Here is a 16,435-nt window from a genome sequence, read left to right as displayed (position 1 = left end):
CGTTACTTCTAATTGATGCGTCCCCAGCTTATAACTAAAATTCTTGTTATTAATCCCTAAATGCATGACCTTACACTTCTCACTATTAAATTTCATCCTATTACTATTACTCCAGTTTACAAGGTCATCCAGATCCTCCTGTATGATATCCCGGTCCTTCTCTAAATTGGCAATACCTCCCAGCTTTGTATCGTACACAAACTTTATTAGTACAGTCCCACTTTTTGTGCCGAGGTCACTAATAAAAAGATTAAATAAGATTGGTCCCAAAACTGATCCTTGAGGAACTCCACTGGTAACCTTCCTCCAGCCTGACAGTTCACCTTTCAGTAGGACCCGTTGTAGTCTCCCCTTTAACCAATTCCTTATCCACCTTTCAATTTTTATATTGATCCCCATCTTTTCCAATTTAACTAATAATTCCCCATGTGGCACAGTATCAAACGCCTTACTGAAATCTAGGTAAATTAGAGCCACTGTGTTTCCTTTGTCTAATAAATCTGTTACTTTCTCAAAGAAGGAGATCAGGTTGGTTTGGCACGATCTACCTTTTGTAAAACCATGTTGTATTTTGTCCCATTTACCATTGACTTCAATGTCCTTAACTACTTTCTCCTTCAAAATTTTTTCCAAGCCCTTGCATAATACAGATGTCAAACTAACAGGCCTGTAGTTACCCAGATCACCTTTTTCCCCCTTTCTTAAAAATAGGAACTATGTTAGCAATTCTCCAATCATACGGTACAACCCCTGAGTTTACAGATTCATTAAAAATTCTTGATAATGGACTTCCAATTTTGGGTGCCAATTCCTTTAATATTCTTGGATATAGATTATCTGGGCCCCCCAAGTTAGTCCCATTAAGCTGTTTGAGTTTCGCTTCTACCTCAGATATGGTAATATCTACCTCCGTATCCTCATTCCCATTTGTCATGCTACCATTCTCCCTAAGATCCTCTTTACCCTTATTAAAGATTGAGGCAAAGTATCTGTTTAGATATTGGGCCATGCCTAGATTATCCTTGACCTCCACTCCATCCTCAGTGTTTAGCGGTCCCACTTCTTCTTTCTTTGTTTTCTTCTTATTTATATGGCTATAGAACCTTTTACTATTGGTTTTAATTCCCTTTGCAAGGTCCAACTCTACTTGACTTTTAGCCTCTCTCACTTTATCCCTACATGCTCTGACCTCAATAAGGTAGCTTTCCTTGCTGATCCCCTCCCATCTTCCACTCCCTGTATGCTTTCTGCTTTTTCTTAATCACCTCTCTGAGATGCTTGTTCATCCAGCTTGGTCTACAACTCCTGCCTACGAATTTTTTCCCCTTTCTTGGGATTCAGGCTTCCGATAGCTTCTGCAGCTTTGATTTAAAGTAATCCCAGGCCTCCTCTGCCTTTAGATCCATAAGTTCTTCAGTCCAATACACTTCCCTAATTAATTTCCTTAATTTTTGAAAGTCAGCCCTTTTGAAATCAAAAACCCTAGCTGCAGATTTATTTTTGTTAATCCTTCCGTTCAGTTTGAACTGAATTAGCTCATGATCACTTGAACCAAGATGATCCCCTACAACCATTTCTTCTATGAGATCCTCACTACTCACCAAAACCAAATCTAAAATGGCATCCCCTCTAGTCGGTTCAGCAACTATGTTGGGGAAGAATCAACTTGGCTTTTGTAAAGGGAAATCATGCCTCAATAATCTATTCAAATTCTTTGAGGGAGTCAACAAGTGTATGGACAAGTGATCCAGTAGATATAGTGTAGTTGGACTTTCTGAAAGCCTTTGACAAGGTCTCTCACCAAAGGCTCTTAAGCGAACTAAACAGCAATGAGACAAGAGGGAAGGTCCTCTCATGGACCAGCAACAGAGTAAAAGGAAATAAAGGGTAGGAACAAATGGACAGTTTTCATAATGTAAAGAGGTAAATGCAGTGTCCCCCAAACATCTGTACAATGACTTGTGCTATTCACAATATTCATTAATGATCTGAAAAAAGGGGTGAACAGTGAGGTAGCAAAATTTGGGGACAATACAAAATCACTCAAGACTGTTAAATCCAAAGCTGACTGAGGAGAATTACAAAGAGTTCTCACATAACTGGGAGATGGGACAACAAAATGGCAGATGAAATTCAATGTTGATCATGCAAAGTAATGCACACTGGAAAATATAACCCCAACTAGATATACAAAATGATGGTATATAAATTAGCTGTTACCACTGAAGAAAGATTAGGATCATCATAAATAGTTCTCTGAAAACATCTGCTCAAGGTGCAGTGGCAGGCAAAAAAGTTAACAAAATATTAGGGACCATTAGGAAAGGGATAGAGAAGACAGAAAATAGCATAATGCCACTATATAAATCGATGGTATGCCAACACCTTGAATACTGCGTGCAGTTCTGGTCGCCTCATCTCAAAAAAAAAAAAAAAAAAAAAAAGATATATTACAACTGGAAAAAGTACAGAGAAGGGCAACCAAAATGATCAGGGGGGTATGGCACAGTTTCCATATGAGTAGAGATTAAGACTGGGACTGTTCATCTTGGAAAAGAGACAACTGAGGGAGAATATGATAGAAGTCTATAAAACCTTGAATGGTGTGGAGAAAGTGAATAAGAAAGTGTTATTTACCCCTTCACATAATACAAGAACTAGGTGTCACCCAATGAAATTAAAAGGCAGCAGGTATAAAACAAACATAAGGAAGTACTACTTCACACAACACAGTCAAGTTGTGGAACTCGTTTACATGTGATACTGCGAAGGCCAAAAGTATAACTGGGTTCAAAAAAGAAATAGATGCAGCCCCATGCTCTGAGTGTCCCTAAACTTCTAATTGCCAGAAGATGGGACTGGACAACAGGGGATGGAACACTTTGTGACAGGGTCGGGCCAGATGGCTACAGGAGAGTAACAGAAGGCAGATATATTAGCCCCAGGTTAAGTAGGTCCCTTTTCCCTGGGTAAGGTAACAGGGAAGGTTCCAGAACAATCAGAAACCTTCTGGAGACAATTAAGACAGGCTGATTAGAACACCTGCAGCCAATCAAGAAGCTGCTAGAATCAATTAAGGCAGGCTAATCAGGGCACCTGGGTTTTAAAAAGGAGCTCACTTCAGTTTGTGGTGTGCGTGTGACGAGCTGGGAGCAAGAGGCATTAGGAGCTGAGAGTGAGAATGCAGACTGTTGGAGGACTAAGGTGTACAAGCATTATCAGACACCAGGAGGAAGGTCCTATGGTGAGGATAAAGAAGGTGTTGGGAGGCGGCCATGGGGAAGTAGCCCAGGGTGTTGTAGCTGTCGCACAGCAGTTCCAGAAGGCACTCTAGACAGTTGCATTCCACAGGGCCCTGGGCTGGAACCTGGAGTAGAGGGGGGGCCCCGGGTTCCCCCCAAATCCTCCCAACTCCTGGTCAGACACAGGAGGAGTCGACCTGGACTGTGGGTTCAGAAAAATGGCCAAGCTGAGGGCTGCCGTGAAGCTCCAAGGCGAGCAAATCCACCAATAAGCACAAGACCCACCAAGGTAGAGGAGGAACTTTGTCACAACTTGATAATTCCCCTGTTTTTTCATTCCTTCTGAAGCATCTGGCACCGGCCATTGTCAGAAGACAGGATACTGGGCTAGACACTTCATTGGTCTGACCCAGTATGGCCATTCTTATGTTCTTAAGTATAAACACTAGCAAGATTGATATACAAAAAAAATAATTAAGGAGCGCAGTGCTCCTAGTAATTGGAATAAACAAAGATAAACCTGCAACAATTTAAGTTACCACACACAAAGATGAAAGTAGTTTAAAGTATAAGGTATTAACCAGTGATGAGCTGCCAAAAGCTGAAGAACCGATTCCTTCACCCGCTCCGGGTCTTCAGTGGCACTTCAGCAGCAGGTCCTTCAGTCGCTCCGGGTCTTCAGCGGCACTGAAGGACCTGTCGCCGAAGACCCAGAGCGAGTGAAGGACTCACTGCCGAAGTGCCACCGAAGACCCAGAGCACCGCCAGATAAGTAAAAATTAAAAAGGGATTCTCAGGGGAGCCTCCCCAGCCGAGAGCTCAGGCGGGCCAGACAGGACGGTCCTGCGGGCCGGATGTGGCCCACGGGCCAGAGTTTGCCCACCCTTTTAACAACCAGTTCTAAACCGGCTTCAAAATTTAACAACCAGTTCACGTGAACCGGTGCGAACCAGCTCCAGCTCACCACTGGTATTAACACATCAGATAATTCTGCGGTTAGAAACATAAAATTAAAGCCAGCATAAAAATATTCTTAAATTTACAACATACAGCAATGAGGCTTGAAGTGAGTTTTTGAAGTTAGAAAGATAGTTTCTCTTACTCACAGTGTAATGTTAGAAGGGAGAGAAATCTGAGGATGCTTCTTTCACTGGCAAATAACTCATTCACACATGCAACCACAGCACAGCTACGAGGGGGTGAGTGAGTAAGACACAGCACAGAGCAGAACAGTATTTTAAACTATGTTACTAGTTCTCAGTAGCACTTACAATTAGGAACTGAGTTTAAATAAGATAACAAAACAATGTATTTTCACAGATCTAACAATCTACAGTTCAATTCCAGATATTTGAAATACACAGTAAAAAACAGCTATAAGCTCAAGGCTAGTTCTTTAAGCGACAGCAAAATAACTTTAATAAGCTGGTAATAGTTAGATCACCCTTAACATAAAAAGTGCAAATATAATTTCCTCACAATTACAGTGTCCTCTAGGTGAGGAGCAAACGACTGAATTTAGGCACATGTTGTTACAAGGCATTAAGTTACATCCAACCAGGATTACAGTAGAAGATTTCAAATCTTAAGGCTAGTTTAAAGTTTTATTTCTTCCCTACTTCTACTATAATCTTTCTTGGTATTTATTTGGAATAAGAACATCTTAACAGGGTTTATTATTTTGGAATGTCAATTCAAGGATCCAGAACAATGGTCTAGATTTATGGAACCAGAATCTGAACTACAAGGAAGTACAGGATTCTAGAAAGGCAGTATTTTTGCTCTCCAAGGCCAATTTCTGGCTTCCTTCAAAGCCCAGAAATTCCCTATGGAATCTCAGCAGTAAATACTTATGCTTAAATCTTTCTATGCTTTCTGTCATCCAGGGAGCCTTCTGGTGTGCTGACTATTTCTTCTTGATATCTTTCATCTTCAGGACAGCTTTCTTCCCTAAGGCTCCTTATATTTGGGACTTTAAAAGTTCAAAGTCCCAAAACCCAGGTTCTTCTCAGGAAAAAGGACTTTCTTTTAACTAAAACTCTCTCTTTAGAGAGCAAAGTCATTGAACGCTGCTTACATGAATAGGAGGGCTCTTCTTGGTTCAGAATCTGGACACTCAGCATTCAAAACCTCAGGACTTGCAATGAACACGATCTCCAAGGTGAAGAGAGCTGGATCTCTTAAGTGGAGAGAGAACAACGAACTGAGATTTTGCAACACTTTTATGAGTTCTCTTCATTCTGTTGTTTGGGGGACTAGCCCAACTCCAAAAAGGGAGCAGTTTATTGCTTCAGATATCTTTCCATTGGGCAGTCCAAGATTTTGGGATGTATGCAGATCTGGTTGCAAGTAGCAAGACCTGACAGATCCAAGTGACATCACATGTTTCCTCCCATCCAGCAGATAGCATCCAAGCTTCAGAAAAGTCCACCTTTCCAAGGGTTTCCAGCCTCTCCTTCAAATTCCCTAATTTTATCTTTGTTTAGCATTGTTTAATTAGAGCATACACTAACTGAACTGTCTTTTGGCTCAATTTCTGTTGTGACTTCTGGAATAGAGCCCTGCAACAAGACCAGACCCAATGAAACCTGACTACAGGTGCTGGATTCAGGATGGGTTGGGTTGGGTTGGAAAACAACTGGAACTTCTCACGTCAGATTGGATGGGTTCAGGTCTGGTTTACTAATTATGCTCAAGTAGACCTCTATCCCTGAAACATTTAACAGAATAAAATTTCTCTCATAGTTTGTTGTAACTTGGTAATTATCTTCTAGAAGCTTTATTTTTTTCTTCTTAAACTCTCTTCAAATTAAAAATTAAGTGCATCTCCTCTTAAGAGTAGTAAGAATTTTCCCCAATTTGATTTTTATTGTAAACAACTTCCAGACTTCTTATAAAATCAGTATTTGAATTCCAAACGGTTACAATATTCTAGCCATTTTAAGCATGGTCTTAGATACTTCAAAACAACTGCAACACAACAAGAGTCCTACTTCTAATAATATCTTCTAAATACAATTTTACGATTGCTACACTTAATCTTTATACATTTCTAGATTTACTAATATAAGCATACACTATGATTGTATCCACCAAAATCTGTTATTAAAAATATCTTCATGTATATGAATTTATCCAATTACAGTATATATTTCCAGAAATACCTACTCTATTACAAAAAATCTTTGTTTGAACACCTCCAGCTTTAATAGAGATGTCATTAAATTTGGCCTTAAAATTCTATTGTTCTCCAAATGGCTAAAACACCGATTGTTTACTTTTCTTAATATTCTGAATTGGGGTATTTTGTGAGGCGATTACTTAAATTAATATATTCCTTTGTACATTGCTAAGAGGTGCATTAATGGTTGTGTTGGAACCATTGTTTAGTTTGCTCAAAGGTAATAAAATTTCCAAAAGCAATTTGAGATGTGTATTTAGACACACTCAGGGTTATGGTCTCACTTTGCCAGCTATAGCTTCTTTAAGTGGAATCTTGATCCTTTTAGCAAGGAGTCATTGCCTGCATTGACACAGAGAAACTGAATGTAGCATAGTTTATGTAGATTTCTGTGTCACTTACTAGGAGATGACTTGAAACCTCTATTTTGATATTAATTATATTTTGAGACCTTTTGGTGTGTCACATCTCATTTCTGATGTTAGTGTTTTAGTTTAATGCAGGCTTACTCAAAGTGTTAAACAGAAATTTAAATGAAGAGAGCAGGAGAAGGAACAGTTTGGCATGTGTGGGGACACTAAGAGGCATTTGTTTATTTCTGGCCTTACAACCATATAGTCCTCTTGAAGGTAACAAAACAACATTCATATAGTTAGAAAGGTCAGTTAGCTTATGATGTAGGAAAAAGGGTAATAAAACCAATTAAAACATCTCAGGATTCAACTGATGGTAACTTGACCTAAAAATGAGGCCTGTGTTAGGGTTTAATACAAGAATACAGGATTCAAGTGTGAACTTTGTCACTGCTTTATTACCTTATAACTTCTCAGTAAAAGAATATTAAAATTGCATAAAATTTGGACAAAGGGTCTGATTTTTGGCCCATCTTCTGTGTGGTGCCTAGAGTCCATTTAATATAGCGCTCAAGGAATTCTGAGATAGTAATCCACTTGGTACAAACAATCAATCTCTGGATAACCCTACCAATTTGAATTAAATTAAAACAGCAAGTTAAAAACAAACAACACATTCGCATCATCATGTAAGAGGAACAAATTGGTGCGACAAAATGGAAGAACTGGACTTCTGCAAAATACTCCCATCCAGAAGCAGTGTCAGTTTTCATCCTAGCAGAAAGTGCACTCTTCCTGAACTCTTTTCTTTCAACCTTTGCCTATCAAGTGATTTCCTAGTTCTGAGGATCAGATAGTGGGAACGTTCAGAGCAACTTAATGGAGTCTGGAATAATATTGACAAGAACTGTCTGGTCCCAAATTCCAAAGAAAAGAAGATACAAGTGTGGCCTTTAACATGGCCCTTCCACATTGCAGAATTTGAGAAGAGATGAAGAGAAAGCAATAGCTTCCTGTAAACATACTGCCTTAAAGCAAAGTACATTTTGTGTAGCAAACACCACAATTTCCACTGCATTGTAAAAGCATACTCAACTCAAGTTAGACCTAAAATTTAGGTTTTATTATTAGAAATAACCTTTTATATACACCCTAAAAAAACAAATATTACCTTTTTTTAAAGTTACTATGGAACTATTTTTGGAAAACAGTCTTCTGTAGTGTATGTAGCCCAAGCAATGTAGCATTGTCCGAGCACATGAGAAGCTGAAAGTGAGACTAGACAAAAATAAACGAATTTTTTCATAGTCCAAACCAAGACAAATATTGAAAGTAAACAGCACTAATGGTCAAAAGCAAGTTTTTAAAAATTCTTCCAATTTTAATAAAGGATGTGTATATCCATATGTATAAAATCTTTGCATACGTACATGTGCACACTTCATAATTTTGTGATGCATACAGAATGCCCCCAAGTAATTTTTGAACAGACAATTAGGAATGTTTAATGTTGTTCTGAGAAACAAAAAGTGGAACTGTCAACATCAGCTTCACCATGGAATTTCCCTGGTTTTAATAACTTGCATCACAACTTTAAAGATTATTAGAGGACAGAAACTGAACCAGAAAAATTATAAAAGTGTTTGCATAATGTAACCTACTATTGAATATGCAAACCAATATATTTTTATTTTAGTGGTATGTCTGAAATGTGTCGTTTTCTCATCCAAGAAGTGCAAATCAGATAAGATAAAACCAACCTTTATAACAAAGTTAGAGAAAGTTGGCAGTGTTAGACAATAGATGAAAGCGGATCAACCTCAGCTAAGAAATCAGTTGCTTCTCCCCTCCTCTGGACCCTGGTTTGTGTCTTCAACAACAAATAAGCATGATATGAAAACCAGATCACCTTCTTTAATAGTATTCATATTCCATGCAACTACCAATTAACAATTAGGTTGCATCATCTGTCGTTGTCTCTTTCCAAGCTCCAACATCACAGCTACAGTTACTACGATCAGAGAATGAGAGAGAATATAGAGAAGCAGCGTATAATCCTTAAAAAGAGAATTTCTATTTCACACACAGTGCACTGACCTCTTTATCTATGACAGTAGTGTGCAACTGGGCTTCCCCGAGCTCACAACCAAGGGCTCTCTGGAGACTGTAGATGACATGGTCATAAGAATGATGTTCATCATTGAAAAGGACACAGTAGTAGTGGTCTGTCTTCTCTCTACTGGGGATAAGCCAGTATTTCATTAGATGAGCAAAGAGAAAATAAAAACAAACAAACAATCTCCTATCCAGATATTGGCAACAAATCACTTGCAAACTCCTGGGAGAAAGTGACAAAAATACCCAAATAAATGCTAGGTGAAAACTGAGTTCATCAACTTCAGGTTCTGAAAAAAGGCAAGCAGTTCCACCTCTCACTGAGACAAGAACAGAGCATGATAACTATGCACTGACCACTTATTACAAGAGGGGCATCATGATCTTCTTGGTGATACAAAGTACTTTAACAAGTTTTGGAAATTTAAGACTAAGAGAGATCTGTGAACTACACTTCCATCCCAAATGAAAGTTTTTACATGCTAGTTTTCCTTGCAGTTGATAACTAGAAGGTCAATATTTTTATGTTAATGCCACTCAGGAATTTAGGAATTGGGTCTTCACTGTCACACCTAGCTCAAACTGGAGGTCAGTCCAGTGAAGTTTTGAGAACTGTCAACAGATTTAAAGGGCACGGTAAACTGTCATTCTCCTATAGGCCTAGGAAGTTTTGTAAGTGCTTCCAGAAACTGTGCAGCTACACTGTGGTGCTGACACCAGTGTAAGCGCTAGTATTAGTATATGGATAAGACTCAAGTGGTTTTAGCACCATGTAATGAAAACCAAGCAAAAAAGGCCCTCCCCACCCGCATCCTACCTCACCCAAGCTGTCTACTTAGGACACTAAACCAGCCCAAGTACAACCAGGTATTTATGAAAAAAGAAAAGGAGTACTTGTGGCACCTTAGAGACTAACAAATTTATTTGAGCATAAGCTTTCATGAACTACAGCTCACTTCATTGGATGCATCCCATTCTGCTCTTGTCACCAAAGGATCCCATTCTGCTCTTGTCACCAATCAAATGAATGGTCTCTTTCCATCTTGGAGGAGGAGGATTTTTGAACAATTTCTATTGTGGTTAATTGGACACTAACATATGCAAAACATTCCCTGAAGTGTTGTACCTTTATAGAGATTATAGTCCAGAAATGTTATAGTTCTATTTAGAGATCTGGGTGTTAGGAAAGTTTATATAGGGTAGCAATAAACCTGAATGGCAGTTCCAATACTTAGAAATCATTGGCAATATCTCCCACCTGGTCATGAGCACAGGAGGCAACTCCTTCTCTTCTTCCCAGATAGTCATATCTACAATGTATTTTAATACCGACGGGAACATCTTCTTTGCTTGTGCCATTAGTTCTTCATTTAACTGGCATTCAGAATTCTATAAGAAGATAGGACAAGATATTAATATGGAATATAGATATACTAAAATGGGGAAAAAAAACTTGGTAATATAGCAGCTGATTATTATATCCTTTCCAGAAAAAAATCCTTGCCATATAAATATCATTTAAAGAAACAATAAACAATAAAAGTACTGAACTTGATTATATGCAACGCAAAGCTGAAATCATATTACAGTTGTGTGTGTGTCATTAGAAAGGTATATTGACCTCAGGCATAATGGTAAATATATTGCCCTACAATACACTCTGGTATATTCACTTTACACTAAAGGGAGCAAGCCTAATGAAGCTGAGGAGAATGAATGAGAACTGCACAACCAGAAAGATATCTTTTGTATAAGAGCACAGCCCCACTGAAGCCTCTTTGTGACATTGGGGAAAAGTGAAACACACCACTTTTCAATTCCTTGCTATCACTACCTGCAAAATTTCTCAAAAATAATCCAACAACAGTTTTATCCACCAAATCAAACACGATATAGGTGCATTTTTAAAGATACTAGTTAAGAAAATAAGATACAGAAAAACATGTAAACTTCTCTGATCTAAGCACAGGCTGTGAAAAGCTTCATTAAATGGGTTAGGAAACTTAGGTTACAAAAGTAAAAGGATGGCAACATTGCTTCTGACTCATATGAAGATGTTCATAGATGACAAATCCAGGCCTGAACTGCAATCCCCGATGTCTCATCCTTTCAGTCTGTTTGCATATTCTCCCAAAATGTCTGTAAGTCTTCCTTTCATGAATCACTAGGTAACCAAACGTACAGATACAGCCATCAGCCACAGATCTATTTCACTGCCACCCTTCCCTGTGAAAAGAAGGGACTGAATATGCGGGACGTAAATAATAAGGGAATACTACATCTTTTGAATATATGGAATGGCTTCTTATATTGGTATCCACGTTTAAAAATGTAAATGGAGAAACTTCAGAGATTTGTGACCTAGACACAGCGGTTGATATTTTCAAGGCAGTCTAGCGTATCTGGATGCATTTTCCATTAATTTTACGGTTGCACTAAACTGCTTGCAAATCTCAGAATGTATATGTTGTATCGGGAGAAAGGGGAAAAAAATGGGGAGAAAAGAGAATTACCAAAACCAAGATCTCAAATCCAGATTCCATTCACATGGAATAGTATATGGTTTGATAGAAGTGGGTATAACATATTGGTGATATAGTTAGATATTGTCAAGAACCATGACCTTGGAAACTTCCTAAAGCAGCATGCAGTTTCACTTAGCCCATAAGTTTCTAGGTGGCATAAAAAAAAGAAATCAAAATTACACAGTGTTCATGTGGTGGGAAACCTGGAACAGAAATGAAACAAGTAATGAACTGAAATGACCAATGGCTTCCACAGTTGCTAGAGACTTTTCCTGTCCTGATGAGCTTTAGAAGAGGAATTCCAAGTCAAGGCTGCCATCTAAAATGTCTACAGATGATTTTATAAATATCTTCCTCTGCACCCATGTGATGATTTGAAGTCAGGTTCTTACAGATCCTGGGTATTAGAGGTCTTAAATATCTGGGCTTAATTTTTTTCCTACTCCAACTATACTACTAATGTTCTTAAATTTGGAGGAGAAAGGATAAGTGTCAAGCAGAAGCTTTGTGAATTGGGCTTCATAGAAGCACTGTTGTGTTGAGCTAAATTTCAGTTACAGTATGGCATCTGGAGGGGTAAATCGTACCAAGCACAGACCTTTGGTAAAGGATAAAAACAGGCTGCTGTAGACAAGGATATTCCAAACAAAAGGCAATCAACCCTGTAATGAAAAGACTTCCCCCTGTCTTCCTCTACCCTCCCCCATTCAGGTGAGGAAAGTATGCAGATAAAGAGCGAGATATGGAGAGAGGTGCTCTAATAGATACCAAAAAGCTCCTGGTAAATTAATGGTTTCTCTGGGCTCCTAAAAAGGGACAAAAAAGAAAAACACCCAAACCCAGAATGGACAAGATCTTTTTCCTCTCTCCCCATTACAAACTTACAGGGAATGAAACAGAGGATGTGTTCGACCTGTTCTCTCCCCACCTCCCTGCAATGGCAGCTTGGTTCCTCTCTTTTCTTTTGGGGAAATGGTGAGAACCGTTACTATAAAGCTTGTGGATAATTAAGAATTAACTGCATAAGCCTGAAAAACACCTGTGAGTCCAATCCTGTAATCAATTGTACAAAATATTCTTAACTTCCTGTGCTAACTTTACAATGTTTATGAAACAACTGCTACATTTCACCTCAGAAGTGGCTATATTTCACCTCTGCAACAATTTGTACGGTAAGTATCAGATAGCAGAGACAGTTGGAAAGCTTGATGATGAAAGGCAATAAGTAAATGATATTATATCGTATTCAGTTACAAGAACTGCATGAAGATGGAATTAAGGTACAGAGTGCCTAACATTAAAGTGCAAAAATAAAAAAAAACACCCAGAAGAACTGTTAGAAAGTCACAAAAAGCAAAGTTTAGGTTAAAACTTAAGAAATGCAAATATTTGAAAAGTATGGAAAACGTGTGTTTAAAAACTAACTGATTTTCTTGGCTAGTAGTCAGGTATTTTTAATCCCTATGATGTTCCTGAAAAGGATTTTTACCCTTAAGTTACAGGCATGTATACCCAAATTTAACGATCTTAAAGCTTTTCAAAAATGTTGTTACTATTTACAACATGCGTTTAAAGGTAGGAAGCAAGCTACCCTTGGGAGCCTGGGACAGGGGATACTAAGGACCAGGGAGCTCTGCAGGGCATTTGGAGCTGGAAGGCAACAATGAGCAGTCAACGCCCTGAGAAAGCCTGGAGGAGCAGAACAACCACACTTTAGCCACTGTTTGGTTTGAAGCATCTGCTTTTCTGGGCTCCGTTTCCCAGACTTAGATGTCTGAAAGTTTGTGTAGCACCTTTTGATTGCAAGTTCTGGTTTTTGAGGGGTTTGGGTTGGTTCCCCCCTCACCCCAACCCAAGGATACTGAATTTTACATGTGCATGCCTTATATTATGTTGTAAATGCTAGCAACAGACAAGATGAAAAAAATTGTCTAGAGTGTTTTTCTTTAATGTAGTATATTGAAACTTGTCCTTTAACATTTAGAAAAGATCATTCAGCAAACTCAAATTTTAGTCTACCCTTTTAAAAGCCAGCAGCCTGATCCTGAGCACATTTTTTCATCATCACAGAAGCAGAAAAACATACGGCCATCATTCCTCTCTACCCTGCCCCTTGCAGAGCAAATGGTAACTCTTCTAGACAGGTAGGGAGCATGTTACAAAGCTTGAAGATTTACAGACAATATTCATCTCTGATTTTCTTTATGTATTATTTTTACCGCTTTTGTAGTGCTTGCTGCTCCAGGCTCATGGTTAGCACAAAGTGGTCCAGTCTTCCATGCCTCTGTATCCCCACAGTCACAAAACCCTCCTCCAGTGGAAGTATGCATCTGAAAAATTAAGAGGCATTTCAGACATACAAATATGCATGTAAAAAAAAAAATCAAGAATACAAGAAAAGTGTGTATTTGTCAAGCCAATACATCCACATTTTATGTGCCTCCAACACAGTGATAAATAGCTATCCTGTAGGAAGTGTCATTGTGTAACCCATATGCTTTCATATTGCAGCATTTTATTTTATTTTTTAATTAAGAAAGGGAGAACTTCAGTGGGGTGGAAGGGTGGGATTTGCTGAAATTATCTATGTGTCTACACATGTGCAGAGAGCGGAGTAGGGAAACACAGCTGGGTCTTAAGCTTGCAAATTGTTCCACATAGGCAGAACCCTGCATTTGCATGGAGCTGCACGGCCTTCAGCGGGGCTATGTATTGAACCCCAGGTGACCAGAGGGGCGGAATGGAGAGTGGGACACTGCAGTATTTTCTGAAAGCTCCCAGTAGCTGCTTGAAGCCAGTATATAAGTGACCATTAAGGCAGTTCTACATATTTTAACATGCCTTTGACTCTGGGGTAGAGCCATTGAGTGCTTGTGGGTAGATAAGGGAAATATTATATCTAGAGCAGCTAATGAGAGAGTTCCCATTAAACTTGACTCAAGGATGGAAGATAGGCCAGGAATGTGACTACTGTCAGGGCAGATCTGAAAGCCTGTAACATTTTAGCTACAGGTAAGTGTTTATGCCAGCCTTAAGCCACCATGGAAACCTTTAATAAAAACGATGTGTGGGCCTACAGGGAGAGCTGTGAGAGGAGCTTTTATTATCCTTAAAGCCTATAGAAAAATCACATTTAGTTATCTGCTAAATTGTTTCAAATTGAGATGCTAGATCAACATGAGAGAAAAGAGCACAACTCAGATGAGGGTTAGTAGATTCCTTATTTGACTAAGTGTGGCTTAAGATAGTACCCTACAGAGTGTGTGCGCTACAGAAATCCAAGGGATGAATTAATTTGTGTGTGGTGTTTCAAAACAGGTAATGTTTCAGCTACAAGCAAGAATTCCTATCAGATAGGGAAAGGGAGGCAAGAGAATCATCCATGAGCATAAGACTGAACTGCTGCTGAAAGGATATCATGCACTAGAGTTTTCTTTTATATGCTGGAAAGGCATAACTGTTTTTACTGTGGAGTGACTACGTTTTCATTTTAGTGTCTGAGAACTCATTGACAAGCACTAAACCTTAGGTCCCACAGTTAATCACAAGTTCATCTCTGGAAAAGATTCTGAATGGAAGACAGAGCGTGTACACATGCACACACACATCAAAAAAAGGAATGCCAATGCCCTGCAGCCTTTACAGTTGTGATGCAGGTTATTACTCATATTTGTTCCAGGGGTACCTTTTGCATAAGTAGCAAAAACAGACTGCTATAGAAAGTCTTTATAGACAAGATTACAGATAGCAAAGCTGTCTAATAGCTTTATTTACAAGTATTTCAAAGTACTGTTTAAAATCCTTATTCTAGCAAACTAATATATATAATTTGTATACTAGGTAGCTGTGTAGCATTTTCTCTAACCAGTGTTGTGAGATATTAAGACCAAGTTCAGGGTTTAAATGCAATGCCCCAAGTTTGATTTTGCACAATGCTTTCTGAGAAGTCTGAACTGGCTAGTGGTCCAGCATAAAGTTAAGATGAAGTGCAGGAAAGACCAGTAACTGTACATAATTTGCCCTGATATCCCAGTTACAAAAGTAATAAGTGGCCTTATCACACAAAATACTTTTTAAAATGTTATTTGCTATTAAAAACGCCCCTTCAAAAAAAAAAACAAAAAACAAACAAACATACATAATTTAAAGGTTTAGAATGTATTTACAAACTGGGGAAACATCACAACCACTTACCTGCTATCTTCATATTCCAACTACTGTTTCTTGGCCTTAAAGAAGCCATCTTAAATTACCAAGAGACTAGGAAGAGAAGACTGGAAACTGAACTCCTGGCTTCTATTTATCCTTTTAATGTATCCTTTATGAGAGTCAGTTCATCCATATGTGTATATATATGTAGCTAAAATATATGGAAGCTACATATATTTTATTTATATAGTTCACAGGGATAGCGTAAGGCTTAAAGAATACTTGTAATGCACTTGAAGATCATCAGATGAAGAGTTTCACAGAAGTGCATAATAATGTACTTGATCTGGCTGTTCTCAGCACACCTTCTTCCTCATTACCACTCCCTAGGCCCTGGTCTACACTGGGGTGGGGGGCGGTGGAGAATCCATCTAAGTTATGCAACTTCAGCTATGTGAATAACGTAGCTGAAGTCAATGTACTTAGATCAACTTACCGTGATGTCTTCACCACGATGAGTTGACTGCTGCCGCTCCCCCGTCGACTCTGCCTGCGCCTTTCGCGGCGCTGGGGTACAGGAGTCGACAGGTGAGCGCTTGGGGGGTCAATTTATCACGTCTAGACTAGACGCAAAAGATCGATTTCCGCTGGATCGATCGCTGCCTGCCGATCCAGAGGGTAGTGAAGACATACCCTAATATTGTGGAGGCTCTTTGAACCTATTCCCAAACTGCCAGGCTACCCTACTGAAGAAGAGCTCCGTGTAGTTTGAAAGCTTGTTTCTCTCACCACCCACCTTGTCTGACTACCCTACGGTCAGGATAAGACACTTAGATTAGCATGCCTGACTTGATTATCAGTGAAGGTGCA

The 16,435-nt window shown here is 39.0% G+C and overlaps 1 protein-coding gene across 2 annotated transcripts in view; it reads right to left on the bottom strand.

Annotated features, from left to right (window-relative positions):
• Positions 1–16,435, bottom strand: part of UBR1 (ubiquitin protein ligase E3 component n-recognin 1) — a 137,154-nt gene that overhangs the window by 106,726 nt on the left and 13,993 nt on the right. Inside the window, exons 4-6 of one of the 2 annotated variants that reach the window (XM_074955630.1) lie at positions 13,636–13,746; positions 10,150–10,280; positions 8,874–9,015 (exon numbers count right to left, since the gene is read on the bottom strand). In XM_074955630.1, the coding sequence (XP_074811731.1) occupies positions 8,874–9,015; positions 10,150–10,280; positions 13,636–13,746 (384 nt within the window). The remainder of the gene's footprint in view (positions 1–8,873; positions 9,016–10,149; positions 10,281–13,635; positions 13,747–16,435) is intronic. The other variant, XM_074955631.1, reaches the window with a different exon arrangement.

This window comes from Natator depressus, chromosome 6, assembly GCF_965152275.1.
Source record: "Natator depressus isolate rNatDep1 chromosome 6, rNatDep2.hap1, whole genome shotgun sequence".
In the NCBI taxonomy this organism is placed as follows: Eukaryota; Metazoa; Chordata; order Testudines; family Cheloniidae; genus Natator; species Natator depressus.
The sequence above is the reverse complement of the archived record's forward strand: the minus strand, read 5'-3'. Positions and strand labels throughout refer to the sequence as shown.